This window comes from Phaenicophaeus curvirostris, chromosome 6 (assembly GCF_032191515.1).
Source record: "Phaenicophaeus curvirostris isolate KB17595 chromosome 6, BPBGC_Pcur_1.0, whole genome shotgun sequence".
Classification (NCBI taxonomy): Eukaryota; Metazoa; Chordata; class Aves; order Cuculiformes; family Cuculidae; genus Phaenicophaeus; species Phaenicophaeus curvirostris.
In genome coordinates this window covers 21662405-21678425 of record NC_091397.1, presented here as the reverse complement: position 1 = coordinate 21678425, position 16021 = coordinate 21662405, and the positions used below count along the sequence as shown (strand labels likewise).

General features: G+C 37.5%; 2 protein-coding genes across 8 annotated transcripts in view; both read left to right on the top strand.

The window, feature by feature from the left end:
• Positions 1-11451, top strand: part of LOC138721933 (macrophage mannose receptor 1-like) — a 34237-nt gene extending 22786 nt beyond the window's left edge. The window contains exons 23-29 of the mRNA XM_069859539.1: positions 1216-1445; positions 2686-2851; positions 4153-4299; positions 5356-5472; positions 6746-6910; positions 8706-8735; positions 9307-11451. Coding sequence (XP_069715640.1) covers positions 1216-1445; positions 2686-2851; positions 4153-4299; positions 5356-5472; positions 6746-6910; positions 8706-8735; positions 9307-9551 — 1100 coding nt within the window. The 3' untranslated portion in view covers positions 9552-11451. The remainder of the gene's footprint in view (positions 1-1215; positions 1446-2685; positions 2852-4152; positions 4300-5355; positions 5473-6745; positions 6911-8705; positions 8736-9306) is intronic.
• Positions 11332-16021, top strand: part of LOC138721931 (macrophage mannose receptor 1-like) — a 31688-nt gene continuing 26998 nt past the window's right edge. For 4 of the 7 annotated variants that reach the window (XM_069859532.1, XM_069859533.1, XM_069859534.1 and 1 more), the window contains exons 1-3: positions 11332-11451; positions 13551-13949; positions 14714-14887. In XM_069859532.1, coding sequence (XP_069715633.1) covers positions 11382-11451; positions 13551-13949; positions 14714-14887 — 643 coding nt within the window. In that variant the 5' untranslated portion in view covers positions 11332-11381. Of the gene's footprint in view, positions 11452-13550; positions 13950-14713; positions 14888-15214; positions 15371-16021 lie in introns of those variants that run through there. The other 3 variants (XM_069859535.1, XM_069859536.1, XM_069859538.1) reach the window with 3 other exon arrangements.

Sequence of the window (16021 nt, the reverse complement as noted above, 5' to 3'; positions counted from 1 at the left end):
CTATCCTGCAGACATCTACATGTAAATTAGTTGACTGAACATGGGCAGTAGACAATTTGAAGGTGGGATTTACTTGCCCCACCCCAAGGCAAATGCCCAAAACAGGTTAGAAGAGCTATACATTCAAAACGCCTTTTTTTTAGTTTTCTGTTGACATAAAAGTTTGGCCAACTGGGCTTTATCTAGCTAACATGGATATAGGTATCTGAATCAGTTTATTTTGCACTTGAAAACACAAAGAATAAAGATAAATCCATCAGACTTCTACTATAGCTATCTTGCCTACCTAGACAATAGACTAAAAGCAGCTTTCCTGGCCTCAACCCCAGACCTACCCGTCTCAACAAACACCCTCACACATACTTCACTGGGAGCTCAACTGAAATCCATTAAAGCAGTTATTTTGCCTGTCGGTCTCTAGCTTTGCTTCTATATCACAAGACCAGCAATAATCAGAAGGGCAAAAGTTCTAGTTTTCTTTGTGTATCCTCAGGGTGGGAGATACATCCGGAGCATAGCTACACAGCAGAATCTGCAGGAATAGAAACAGGGAACTGGTGAGCAGCAAGCAAAAATAAAGGAAGAAGCCACAGCTGGGTCAGGCACTTCACAGCTGTGTCCCATGCAAGTGCAGAAAGCTGCACAAGGGCATCACTAGCAAAAACAATTGACAGGGCATTCTTGATACTGACTGAACATGAAGGCAGTTTTTGTCCTTTTTTGTGTCCCCTTCACTGACTCTAAGTCTTCATCTTCTACTTCCACATATATTATTTAAGGTACAACTACGGTCTCTTTTTCACTTCATCCTACCTGGAAATGGAGTAGCAGCAGAGTCACAAACTTTACTTAGAATGAAATTCACCCCTATTTTGAGACTGAAGTGGTATGGAGATCCTGCGCTGTGCTTGTGCTTGGGAGGGATTCACTTGCACTGAAGAAGGGAACCTAGAGACCTCTAAGGGGAGGATAACTATGTGACCAGTATTCATCTTCTGCTTCTCCCTAATCTCTGAATACTATTTACACTATAGTTACACATAATTCAAAGTTACTGTTAGAATGTCTCCTGTGTTTTAAATAAGAAATCCTGTACTTGCTGTGTGTGCTGCCACACTATATTCATGTTACTCAAAAGTAATACTGCTATTCAGGTATCTAGTAACTTTCACTCTTTTCTCCCCTTCCTTTCAAATTTTTACCTCTTTCCTGCAGAGCCTGAACTGTTTCATTCTACACCTGCTCCAGATTCTGATTTCATCCATTATGGTAACAGCAGCTATTTAATCATTCCTTCTAAAATGAATTGGGAAGAAGCAAGAAAAGCCTGCAAGGAGAAATCTTTGGAGCTTGCCAGCATTTTTGATTACTACAGTAACACATTCTTGCTGCTGCAGGCAGTGAAATATGGAGAGCCCTTATGGATCGGGCTCAACAGCAATTTGGTAAGATTGATAAATTGATAGGTGGTGCAGCTAAATGCTGTGATTGGATCACAGCAGGGAGAATTGTAGCCTGAACAGATACAGGAAATCTGGACTGGTGGAAAACACTCACTTCATTAAACTTCATCCATCTTAAAATCATTAAACCCCATTTTAGGCAATGAGAAAGATGGGAACCTCTGACAGTGCTATCTCCCTTTACTAACTCTATAGGAATCTTAGACACTTAGGTCAAACTTACTGGTTAACTTTTAGACAGCTGTTTTTAGGAGAGGTGAATTCTACTCAAAGGGACCAACAGGGTCATAAAGGCTAGTGCCCCGTGATTGTGGGCAACTGTAGCTTTTTCATTACTTTTTGGTTCAGAAAGGTTCACAAGACCTATCATATAGCTATGAACACCCTTCTTGTTGTACCTGCTAAGTCCCAAGGATTAAGACCAGTAAAAGCTGTACTGTACCAGCCAAGGTTGAATCACCAGACACGTCTTCCTGGTCCTTATATGACCCACCAAAGCTGTTGTGGACTTGTTCCCCAGGCAGCACTCTTGTCCTCACAGTGCGCAGCTCAGGAGAAGCTTGTGTACCTGGCTTCTTGACACGTATAGACACAAGAGTGGGATCATATTTTATCCCCCAGTTCTTAAGCCAGAAATATACAGTCTGGGCCTGTTCTCTTTCCCTAGTAACTCTCCTGATTCTTCCTGGGGGCGGGGGAAAAAAAAAGGGAGTCAAGGGAGACTAAACAAGATGTCTTGCTCCTGCGTATTTCTCTTTTTCTCCTTGCAAACTGATAATTTTCTAAGTTTTCATAGTGATATTCGCTGTTTACTCCCGAATGTTCTTCCTCAAACTGTGCTTGAACTTAGAGTCCTTGATTGACAGCCAGCTCTAAGACCAGCTTCCAGCCGAGCTTTCCATAGCTTTCTTGTTCCTGTGGTCATGTTGCTCTTCACAGTGACCTGACCCCTCTGGGATGGTGATTCAACCTCACCACATTGTCCAACAAGGGACTGAGCATCAGCAGTACCCAGGAAGCATCATTTAGCCTTCAAAATGCCTTCATGGGCTGTTTCAGCATGGGAGGCATGCATATACAATTAATATTTTAATAATACTAGCACAGATATAGGAGCTAAGCTCTACATATCACTGTTAGATACGCATTTGATTAATCCACTTACCTGAAACAGCAGATGAGCATGTAGAAAAATTAAGTTAAATATCTCTTTCAATTTTAGAATTATGGCTATTACAGATGGACTGATAAAAAGAAAATGATTTTTTCTAATTGGAATTATGGAGAACCAAACCAGAAAATAGCCTGTGTCTATCTAGCGCTCCATGGGACATGGAAAACAGCACCTTGTAATGAAAAACATTTTCCAGTCTGCAAAAAATCTGAAGGTAAGCTATAGTGATGGCTTTCAGTTTTATGGAAGAAAGCATTCTGCTTTGACTGAAATACAGGTCTCTAAGGATTAAGGAATAATAAGCTTGGGTATATAATGTCAATACCTTTATTTTGCATGAACAATCTTTTATTTTGATGGACTTGTCGTTCACAAGCCAAGGTACTGCTATTTTACTGGGTGCGGTGGTAACTGCCTTAGAAGTCACCCTGTGTCGCAGGCAGACACAACATAGAGATTGTGGCATTATTAAACATTTCACTTCGAGTCTAGAATGTGAAACTTGTTATTGACAGGGATTTAATAGGAGAGACAGAGTTTTAAATACATTTTTTTCCTTTGACATAAACAATACTTGTACACTGTTTATGGCTTAACTTTTTATTAGATTCTAAAAATTGAGTAAAGGAGCAAGAGTTGTATCTGGGGAAAAAAAAGTCTGTTATTGGCCCAAACAGAAGTGCATACTTCATAGTGATTCTGTGGGTGTCACTGAGGAGCACTACAAATTAAACAATACAGGCAAACTTTAGGATGGGACTGAACAATTTTCTTTTTCATTTGTGTTAGAGTAGCCACTGTCGCTCTAGTGACACAAACTTAATGGGAGTTCAGAGTTTCTTTTGATCTATATTTGTGTATTTTTTCTTTAATTTCTCTTCCAGGCCACATTCTGAACTTTATTAATATGTCACTTCTTAAAAAAACCGTATTGTACTGACAATGTTACTGTCTCGTTCCATACTGTCATTTTTGCGGGAAAACGAGGGCTACTACATAAATATTCAATGAGCTCCAGATTACTCCATGCATTGTCAGAGTTAAAGCTATTCAAAGGTTTTATGTAAGGATTCTTATCTTGAAAATAGTATATGGGAAATTTCCACAGTCAACTATGATTTAGATGATATTTCATTTAAAATCAAAATGTTATATTAATCTGTTTAGGGTTTGGGAGTTTTATGGTTTTGTTTTTTCTGCTTTTTACTGTATCTTTTATTTATACAAATATGTTAGTTGTAACAAAACAAACCAGAACCAAAAAACCCCGAACACACTAGTATCCTTGAGACAGCCCGAGTTTGATTTAGTGAGTAACGCAAAAGAGCCCATTCTCCCACAGGGCTATTCAGCTGTGATTGAGCAAGTCTGGTCCTCATTGTTAATTCTAGCACTATTTGCCAAAGAATATTCTAAGTACTTCTAAGAAAGGAGGTATTTTTTAAACTTGATTCCATGTCTGAAGAACAGAGATCCCTGTTGAATTAAAGCATCCATTTATCTCATTTCTTTTAGATGAACTTCCTTCTGATCCCCCACAGAATATTGGAAAATGTCCTGAATCTGATCACATATCTTGGATTCCTTTCCGAAGCCACTGCTATAACTTCAATGCCAATGAAATGAGCTGGGCTCAGTCTGTGACTCAGTGTGTTCAATCAGGTAATCTCTATTTTCACCCAAAGATAAGATTTTAATCTTAATTTTAAAAAAAATAAACTTTTAAAAATTCTTGAAAAATAATGCTGAAAAATCTACATATAACAAAAAAGGGAAATCAAAGTCTCACTCGTTTTCCACCATTGATGCTATTTGCTTCTCTGTTGTGTTGAAATAAAGGTACTCTCAATTTTCATTTTTTTTTCCCAGCTGTGCTTTTTTCCTTGTTATATTTCTTCATTCACACAATTTCTCTTTTAGTGAGACTTTAAAATGGGTTCCATACAGCCTTATCCCTTCTCTTCCATATCTCTCCCAATACTAGAGATGTAAATATAATAATAATGTCTTATTTTTAATATGGGATGTTTATTCCAAAAGGGGCTTCATGTTCTGCCTAAAAGCCCTCACTTTGCCAGCAGGGCTCCCTGGCAGCCTCCAGAGCCAGGGGAAGGCAAATGTTTACCTCCCTCATCTCAGAGGCATCTGGTCCTGGACAAGACCATGAGCTGTTCCTTGGTCCTCTTCTACCTGTGCTGCTAAATCATCAGCTACCTCATTCATGCTTTGTGAGGCTGTAAAAGAGAAGGGAAGCACAATAGTGCCCAAAAGTAGTGGGTCCATTTGTTTCATATCTGAGCTCTCTTTCTCCACCATCATCATCAGAAAAATTAATACTTCAGGTTCAGTTACAAATGTTTGCTGTGCGGTATTACACGTCATGTAATATCCTGCCAAATTATGAAGAACAAATAAATAATCATCAGTAACACCTACGAAAAATATTATCCAGTCACTTGAAAATCATGTTTATTTTGCATGATGTTTAAGAATCATCATCTTCACCATGCTTTCAAATCTTTCATTTCTGATAACATCACTCACGGCCTATGCTGTTCTCTTACAGCTGAACACTACTTTCTGGTCTCTGTTTAAATCCTTGATTTTTGCCGAGCATCAGGTTTTATTATTAACCTTATCCTAAATCATAGGCTGTAACCACCACTGACTTCTATTACAGGGGATATCTCTAATCATCTTCTGTTTGTTTCCTTATAGGTGGTATCTTGGCTTCTGTAGAAGATCTGGTTGAATCAAACTTTTTGGCAGAGCACGCAGACTTATACACAAGCAAGACAAGTGGTTTTTGGATAGGAATGTACAGAAATGTAAATGGTAACTATTTTAACTTCTCCAAATAATCATGAATAATCTTCAATAAATGCACAGAAATATGAAGATGTATCAATGCTTTCAGGGAAATAATTGAAGTAAAACAGAAGCTACTTGAAAATAAAAAGATAGATTGATAGCTTATAATCTAAACATTCTTGGAAGCTGATGATCGTATCCAATAGGTGTGAAAGGATTCATTTCAGTTATGGGTCTTGGATATTGCATGGGTCCACCAAAGGGATGCCAGCATGGTGACTGCCTCAGTTCAAATGCCTTGTCTGGTATATCTCGTTCAGTAGGAAAGATGTGAAGGAGTGATAAGAACACTTCTTGAGAGGCACAACACAGAAGATACTGTTCTTTAAGAAAGCAAGATCTAAGATCTAATGTGTAATTTCAGTGGTCCATACCTGAGGCACTCACGAGGCCTTATTTCTAAATTTGAATGAACCATGAATCATTGTAATCAACAATAATTTTGGACAAGTGTTTACGGTTGCTATGTCACCAATGACATGTATCCATCCCCCTGACCTCAGCCCTCCCTAAGAACGTCTTCTGTTCCTAGTTTGTGAGAAAGACTTTCCTACCTTGTTTACTCTGTGCCCTGGTGGTAAACATGTCCTGGTTGGCTCTCATCTTCTCACATGGGAGTTGTGAGTGTCTGGCTGGAGCTACCAGCATCGGACTTCTCTGTATGGAGAAAATTACGGTGCTGGCTACCAGAAAAAAGGTAGCAGTGGAAAACATGCACCTCAAAGAAAGCAACACTGGCATCAAACCACAATCACTCTGAAAGGATGATATTTTATTATTAACTCATTGATTCTTCAAAATTTTTGCTTTAGAGGTTATGTAAAAAAGAAATATTTTAACTTTAGCTAAGTGCATGTTTAAGCTTTATAGTACAAGTTGCTTGATCTTCAATGAGAGCTGCTAAAATAATAATTTAGAAATAAAAAATGTAAAAGTCTAGCTTTATTTATTTTTTAGTTTGAAAATTTAATCCCCTATACAAAAATAGGTGGATATGCAAATCAAAACTAAGTTACGATTGGCAAATCTGCAAATCATAATTTGGAAAAAAATATTTTTTTTAAGAAGACAATCAAAAGAAATAAAATGCATTAGAAAATAACCACAGGGGGAATTTTTGAAGAAAGTAGTACAGCTCTATTAGGCTGAGTAAAGTAAAAATATTAATATTCACTAATATTAATTCAGATATTTGATGTAGAACTTTAACTATTGCTACTAACATTTGCAACATTAGGGCAGCTGCTTTGGCAAGACAACAGTGCCTTAGACTTTGTCAACTGGGGTGAAGGACAGCCCTCAGAAGACCAGCTTGACTGCGTGGAGTTGTCTGCATTCTCTGGCTATTGGAGTATCCTTCCCTGCTCTTCCCAAAAGGGTTATATTTGTAAGAAACCAAAGAGTAAGTGACTTTAATACTTGTTCTTGATGTTTATGGTTTTATTTCAGTAGTAAGAACACGATATGGTCATTACAAAAGACTGACCTAAAATGCTGTATCTGCAAACCTTTCCTTATCACCTGGTTCAGTGTTCAGAAAAAATTAATATAAATCTATGGTATCCTTATTTTTTGGCTGCCCTGTTCATGTTTTATTGCTTCATAACTTCAGATTTTCTTGCTTTCTGCGATTATTTGACTAATAACTAAAGTTAATTAATATTTTCTGGAAAATTTTTGAACTCTTTGTTGTTTTGCTCCCTTCCAACATAAGCACATATTTTTCCCTGCTAACATTTGTATTCGCTTTCTGTGGAACAAGTATTGCATCAATAATTTGCTTTTCTTCCTCTTACTGTACTATGATACATGCTGTTCCAGTAAGAGATGGATGAAGCAATTCCATTTAAATAGTAACAGAACGGAAGCATGATCCAGAATGCATATAGTGACCTTTGAAAACAGTAGAAGTGTTTTGGTTAGCATTATTATTTTTTTTTTCTAATATTGTGTTTCTGTGTAACCGAGCACCATCTGCTTTGGTCAGGAAGTAGAAATATCAGAATATCATAAGCCAAGAAGCCATGTGGCATTTTGGAGTTTAACTGTTAGTTCTGCAAAAAAGTATGTTTTCCTGCCCTGTTTCATAACCCCGAGGTTTGGGATGTTTCTGAGGTTCTGCCCTTTCCTGTCCCAGAGCAAAGCTGCAGCTGGTGGGGAAAACAACCGCTGACATTCATAGCGGTGTAAGAGAATTTTTCTTTTCAGAAAATTTTAGGGAAACTCCTGATTTCCTTAGGGTAGTCAGAGCAATAGGTGCTTCAGAAAGCTAATTCTTTGTTACCAGATGTATCAGAAAACAGAAACTCAGTGTCAACTCATGTTTTATCTGTTGGGTTCAACTGAATGGCCCCTACATGGAATGCCAAAGTACTGAGAATATTCCCTGGCACCAGGTTCTCCAGCAGAATGGGATTTCAGCACAAGCAAATATTACACTACAGTGAGCTCTGCATCCTTCCAAGAGACAACGTAAAAGTCGCATTTCCTTTGTGCTTGCAAGCACACTGGAATTTAGTGTGATGCTGTGCTTCTGCTGTACCAGCCTGGCTCTTGGTTCTTCCTATGCTGCAACACGCATCCTGACCTTCCCTGCAGCTCCCACTGCCTGTGGGAAGATCTGCTGTTGCCCTGGTCATCTTCCAGCTCTTGCCCAGTGTGCTGAGAAAAATCATGCAGATGGCGCCCTCTTTGCACAGCCAGGAAAAATTGCATAAGAAAGCTCGAGCTTATAAATGTAATTATAGATGCAAACGAAATATGGCAAAATCAAATCTGCTGGGTCTCAAAGGAACAGTGTGCTGTATAGGAAAACTGTCAAGTGCCTTCAGCATTTGATCCTAGTCTCCACTGGCATGTAATCCCAATGAAGCAGGCAAGATTTATTAATCAGGGGTGAAGAGAGAGTCCATCTAAACCAGTCAGAAACTACTGTGCTTGGAGATTCTTTCGTTATTAAAAAAGAAGCAAGAAAGGGACTATAATAAGCAAAACACTGCAGGTTTGTTACAGTGAATATCAGGTTAAAAACCATTCACACCCCTTCATCTCTGTTAATTGACCAAATGTGTTTCCAGGAGAAATTATGAGGTAACTTTGAAGTAAAGATTACCAGACCTTTTGCTAACATGAAATTGTCAGAATTAAAATATGACCTTTCTATATTTCAACTAAGCATCTATCTCTATCTTTGACAGCTATTCTTAAAGCAACAGCAAACAAGGAAGGTAGGATTTCTTTTTCTTTTCTAATAGTTTCAAGGAGACATGGAAAAAAATGCTTCAGTTTCTTTATTAACTAGTATTTATTATTTATTTCATATTATTATTCATATTATTTCTTTCATATTATTTTAATTTACTTAGTTCCCTTTTAATTAATTCCCAGCATAATTTAGCAGCACTTATGAGACACTTACAGCATCCCAGCATAAAGAAATGTTTTGGTAAATAGATCACCTGCTCTTTGCTCCTTTTGGATGCTAAGTTCTATGAGGAGGACTGACATAGAGACATTATGATAGAATTTTAATGAAATTCTCATCCTAAAAAAACCCATACTATAATAACTACATCTTAATTATGATAATTTCCCTGCCTACCCTCCTATTCTCAACCGAAGAGAACAGTGGAAGAGGTCAGGAGATGTACAGATTATGTTTCATTTCCTTCATAAATGTGGGTTGCTGATTAACAACCTGGTAATTAAGGGGCAAATCAAAAGAACAGTTTTCAGTACCCTTCATATTTATTATAGCTGAAGTATACCTGTTTCTATTTGCTTTGTATCTATTTACAGATGCCAAAAAGGACAAAGAAGATGGTCACGTGAATATGTGGATACTACTTATTCTGGTCATCATCATTTTATTAGGGACAGGCTTCATGGTTTATTTCTTATTCAAGATTAAAACTCAAAGTAAGACTGAAAGAGAGGAGAGGAGGAGCAGTGCACTGCTGGAATACAGTCATGTCCCAGCTGAAAGGGATGATGAAAATGAGTCTGTCAACAGCAAAGAAAAACATCAACAGAGCATTGTCTAATGGGATAACACAGCAAAACTATATGGTTAAGCTTAAAAAAAAATCTAGTTAGAATAAAGGAAATCTTAGTAAAGTTACATGCAACTAATGGATGCTGAATTAAAATTAGCAATTATTCCTTTAGTAAGGACTAAGAACTACTACTTTGCGCTCTTCAAAAAATAGTCTTGGGACTAAGAGTACTGTGTAAAATGGCTAATTAAAGAAGCATGAAAAATAACAGAACTAGTGGGAGTTTAGATTTTGAAGTTATGGATTAATACCCTGATATTCTCTCTTTTTAGAGATTTGTGGCAGCATCACATACAGAGTCAAGTGCAGTCATATAGAGAGCATTCTCTTTGCAGAGCACTGAGCCTCAAAGACTGCTTTGAGAATACATCCCGTCACAGCATACTGAAGTGTGCATACTGTCACTCAAGCAAAATAATGCTTTGAAGAAACAGATTTGCAGGAATCTTTTTTCCCCAGTACTGCCCCTGTTTTACTCTTCACAAGTATCATCTTTGCAATAGTATTGCAGAGGATAGGGAACAAAGGATGTGATGTACTCAGACTATTTTCACTGACAGTCCTCTTGATCTTACCTTTTTTTCCTCCATGTAAGTTACAACATGTGCCTATTTTTTTTTTTAAATACTGACACTGAAATGGATTCAGTGCTATTTGATGGCCAATGAAAAAGGCAAGGCAAATGAAAAGAGATTAATATCCTTCCCCCTCGCAAATATCATTATTTATAATTTTGTTATTGTGATAATTGTTTGGTAACAGAGCTCTGAAGACCCTATACTCTGTTAATAGATTTCTTCTCTCACACTAAATGATGTTTTGTCCTTGCAGATTATATAGTGAAATTTGTCTTAATAATAAAGACATGAAAAATCAAGAGAAAATTCTAATAGTAATTTCTACTGAATATCTCACCTCTTTTTCCTTCAAAAAAAGTTAAGGATTTTGTATCATAATTGAAGTTGATTTCCACTCAGTAAAGGGCTGCAGATAATTTGTAATGTTTGAGAATATTCCTCTTTGCTTGTCTCATTTACTTTTGGTACAAAGAAAGAATTTTTAAATATTAAAATTAATTTGAACTTTACAGATTAAATAATTTTGAAAGACACTTTTGTTGTCAAAATTACTGGTTAATTGAAATATTTGTAAAGATTTGGCTAATTGTTTTTGTCCTTCTGAGATAAAGTCACATGAAATAACAGCATAAACTAGAGTAGACAAAAGCCAGGATTACACCTAGTGCCCAGTTTGTCAAGTTACTCAGCAAAATTAAATTGCCTGTCTGGTTTGATTTTTCACACTGAAATAGTCAATATTGTATCAAATTAAATAAATATATCTTTTGTAGCAGTGAAAATCTATCTGGCCAATTCAACCGCTTTTTTTAAATTATTTTTTGTTGTTGAATTTCCCAGGTATGCATGTATGAAATTTAAAGCATGTTAATTTATAGTGCACTCCCTGCTTCTTTGTCTTTGATGGTCGGAACTTTACAATCCCAGAACAGAAAGAAGTAGTTAAACAACAAGAAAGTTAAAAATAATTCAGTGGAAAAATGTTGAAGTGCTCAAACTTTGCCATTTTCATTCGAATGGAAGGAAACTTCACTTTTGGATGCAAAGTTTGAATTCTGTAATTATTTGTAGATTTCAAAATACCACACGTGACAGGATATTTCCTTATTTAGAGACCAGAATTTTCTCTTTCAACTAAAACTCTCCAAAACTGAGAAGGAGACAGCACCAACTGGTTCCTTAAAGACTTCTACTGCAGCAATTAATTTCAGCTCACCTCTTTGTAAATAAGAAGAAAGAAATGGTACACTTGGTTCTTTCTACAGCCTTAGTTTTCTTCTCTTTTGTTTATACTGCTTTTCAGATGCTTGGTGAGTCTTTGGTTTTTATCCTCTGCAAAAATTGATGTGAAAGTGGGCATTTTTGTTGGCAATTATGTGTTATGTCTGCTTCATGAAGTAGATGGACTTCCCTGCTTTATTGTCCTTGTGTGTATATGTGACTGAGTTACAAAAAACTAAAAAGAAAAAGGAATTAAGGTGCTGTATGTCTATCTCCTAGACTTACAATGAGGTTGTGTGGGATGAGATGGAACTTTGGACTGATGTGAGATGCAATATTGTAACCAAGCAGATGCCAGTGAAAAAATATTGAAAACATCAGGGTCGGGAACGGTCCTGGAATAATTGTTAAGGCTTTCAGAGTAAGGATGAGAGGCATACTTAGGGCTCTGAATTTGACCAAGGACAGACCACAGCTCCCTTTTGATGTAAGGATGGTGATAATGTTCTAGGTAATTTTTCCTTTTTCCTTAAATTCATTAGATTTGTGGAGGAATAGGGTACAATCACAGTTCTGAAAGCAGACACCATGCTGTGTGAGCTGTGTCAGCACTTGCTTGTGCAAAAAGGGGATCTCCACTCAGCCCCGCAAGCTGGGATCCAAACCCATATGAAAGCCCAAGCACAAACCTCACAGTTTCCAGCCAGAATTCCCATTATTAGACCCCAAAATATTACACGAGGCAACAGCTGAAACTTAGGGCACTACACTGAGAACTTATTTGGTTAGCAGTAAGAAATAAAAGATTTAACAAGATTTAAATCTTTTTATCTAAATGACAAGAAAAGAAGAAACTAGGTCTTAGCTCCAAATTTAGATCTGAAGAAGTGAAACTTTCACATATTACTAAGCTGGTCAAAGTAATACGGGGTCATCTTGGAAGACCTTGAATATTAAATATGATATCCTAACAAGAACTGTTCTTCCAGGCACAGTTTCATTAATCAGAATTTCCCAAACAGTTTCTGCTTTGTTCATTACTGAACATTGTCTGTTCCCTAATATCTTACCCCTATCTTAAGAATTTAATGTAGTGTTTGGAAGGGTATGTCACCATTCCTTACATGATTATTCTCTATACATGACGATGCTATATCTCTGTTCCCAGGTGGGGATTTGAGGCACAGAGAACTGAAGGGTAGAACCTTGCCCTCTGGTCCCTTAGATCCTAGAGTTTTCCCTGTAGTCTAAATCTCACTCTCACAAACCAAAGCCAGTGGAACTTGTGCACTGTTCCTTTTGAAAAAAGCAGGCAGTTGTGTTCCCAGACTAATGCCCACCCCTGAACGACATGCTTTACAAACTAATACTGGGCAGTCCTTCCCAGAACAGCCTACTTGTCTTGATGTAGTCCTAAATCAAGCTGCCTATGTAACCCTTTGAGAGCCTTAGCTACGTTGTTCTGCATTAATATTGTCTTTCCGTAACAATCCACGGGCATACAGCCACACACCTGTAGTAACTTTACCTCTATATACAGCCTGATGTTGGTTCTTCTGAGAATGATGGTTGTGTAAATCATGTTCACTTCTTATGACAGATGTTCTAATGAGACAATACTGGAACAAGGAAAGACAACAAGTCACTGTTCCACAGTTTTTCATCCTAAAAAAACCCTCCAAACCTTAACAGAACATGACAATTCCAGAAGGAACATGAGTCACAGAAGGCTCACTTACTAACTGTACTAAGCACAAATGCAACTCAGTGGAGATATATGTAACATGAGCTAAATCTATAGTGCATGCAGTGATGGCTAACTTCCAAATTTTTAGTAAAGTCTCTTTTAGAAATCTTGAAAGAAATGTGTAATTCAGGAGAATTTAGAAAATAAAATCCACTATACTAATGAAAATTCCATTGTACTGATGATATTTTTGAAGCTGCCATGATGTATTTTATGTACTCTTATTCCTTTGCATTGTGTTTACATGAGCTGCACTTATTTTTCCTTCTCAGGAGGAAATAAAAGTCTTGAAATGCTGTTTGATCTTTGCAAAAGTGACTCAGATCTACAGTATCCTAACATGAGTCAGATCAGCACAGAATCAACAGCACAACTCTTTCCTCACAAGCTAACCTCACCATGTGTTCACCATAAACACCTTAATTCCATTTTGTTTTACAGACAACAAAATTTTTTTAATATACAATGAGGATACTAAGCTCTGTTTAATTGTTCCAAGTTCTCAAGCCGTCACAACAGCTGCTTGCAACAAAAACACTGAATTACAAAAATTCATGTGGGTGTCCAATCATCAAGTGATGAGTGTGGCATTTGCACAATGTTTGGGAGTGCCCTCCAAGCAAAACCAGGCTAAAGTTTCTCTGTACCCTTGCAACAAGAAAAGTGATTTCCAAAAATGGGAGTGTAGAAATGCAACCTTGGCAATTCAAGGGGAAGATTTATTTCTCAGTGCTGGCGAAAGAAAAGGAGACAACATCATGCTGAACACAGGATCAGCAGCAATGAGTAAATGGAAGATCTATGGAACCATGGGTAATTTGTGTTCTCAAAGTCATGAAGGTAAGTTTAAAGGTTAATTTTAATAGTGTCTTGAACCCATTTCCTTGCCTCACAGACAGGGCCCTTTGCTTTCTGCTCCCCTTAGTCTGACATCAGCTGTTCCCCCTGAGGCAATGATGGACTGGAAGATGATTAGTTCACATACTCATGACTGTGTTCCTCCATCCTGGAGATCCATAGGTGCTACACCTCACAGAGAATGTTATGTGTGGAAAATGTCTATTATTTTTCTTTACTTTAAAAGCAAAAGGTGAATCTAGGCTAATTTTATTTATTAGCTTCAACCAAAGCACTTTATTTATATGCATAACTGTAACAGTGGAATTGCATTACCAGTGTTGGATGAAACGCAAAAATTTTTAAGTGTAGTACTCCAAGAGTATATTTTAGGACATAATTCCATGTACATTACTGTTCAGTTCTTCCGTGAGATTTCAGATGCCAAAAATCTCAAAATATTTAACAACTAAATCAATGATTTATTTTCAGTGAATGATGGGAAATTAGGCTGCCTTAAAAATAAACTAACAGTAATTATAAAGAATTAATTTTAAATACATGAGACAAAAATAATTAGTTTTTTCATAATTCTTGACTATAGTGTGAAACTGCTCTATTTCCCGCCATTAAAGCTCTCAGTGTCATAAGCAAATGGTAACTTGCAAGACTTACCCAGAACTTCCTCGGAATATGTGCAGCTGCATAGAGAATTAGGTCCCCCAGATTCCCATAACTTTATTACCATTTCCCTTTTACCCCTTCAGATCTGTTTACATTGTTTGGAAATGCCAATGGAGCTCCGTGTGCCTTCCCCTTCCAGCTGAGTGGTAAATGGTATGCCAGGTGCACTGCTGCTGGCAGGTCAGATGGCTTGCTCTGGTGTGCAACAACCCCCAGCTTTGACGTGGACCATTTATATGGGTTCTGTCCAACTGGCAGTAAGTTCCAAATGCAGATATAGATGCTGTAACACAACACAGTTAGGTAAATATATGAGTACTGAGATGCTGTTACTGATATCGGAGGTAAAAACCTTGTAATGACTTTATTTTACTCAAAAATGTTCCCTACCATGCCATGACATTCTTTATAGAAGAAATAAAATTTCCCATAAGTCTACAGTTGGGCTGAAAGCTGTCTCCATCAGTAGCTACTACCTGGAAAAGACCAGTATTCTTTAAATATGACTGCATTCAGCATAAAAACATCTGAAAATTTAGATGCTACTAACTACATAATTTTCCTTGTCTCATTGCTATTTGCAGTAACAATAGCATAATCTTCTCTACCCAAGCAAATCACTGTATCACAAGACTGATCTGCAATCCATGGAAGGATATAGTTTGTTTTCTGAAAGGCATAAAATAAGAAGATCGACTCAAAGGCCTGACTGGAATAGCAGCGGCATCAGTCTTTCCCTTGTAATGTACATGAAACTCAGAGCAGAATGAAAGACACTAAAATATGATGTTTCTGAAAATATTAAAAGCTGTATGGAGACCAGAAATAAAGCATGCATTCTAAATAAATTTAATTAGTGACAGCATAGTTTGAAAAACAGACTTGCCATCATTAGAAATGTTTGCATTTCAGTTGTATTTCAGCCAAGAACTAATTTGGGCCTAGCCTATGAGCTTCTGAACAGGTTTCTGAAACAGATAATGACCAAAGTGTGGTTTTGCCTTACTGATCTCTTCATACTATTGTTTTCACCTGGAGGCTATCATAGAACATAGAATCATAGAATCACTAGGTTGGAAAAGATCTCTTGCATCATCAAGTCCAACCATTCCTATCTGCCACTAAACCATGCCCCTGAGCGCCTCTTCTACATATCTCTTAAATACCTCCAGGGTTGGTGACTCAATCATCTCCCTGGGCAGCCTCTGCCAGTGCCCGATGACCCTTTCTGTGAAATTTTTTTTCCTGATATTCAGTCTGAACCTCCCCTGGTGCAGCTTGAGGCCATTTCCCCTTGTCCTATCACCTGTCACTTGGGAGAAGAGACCAACACCCACTTCTCTACAACCTCCTTTCAGATAGTTTTAGAGAGCAAAAAGGTCCCCCCTCAG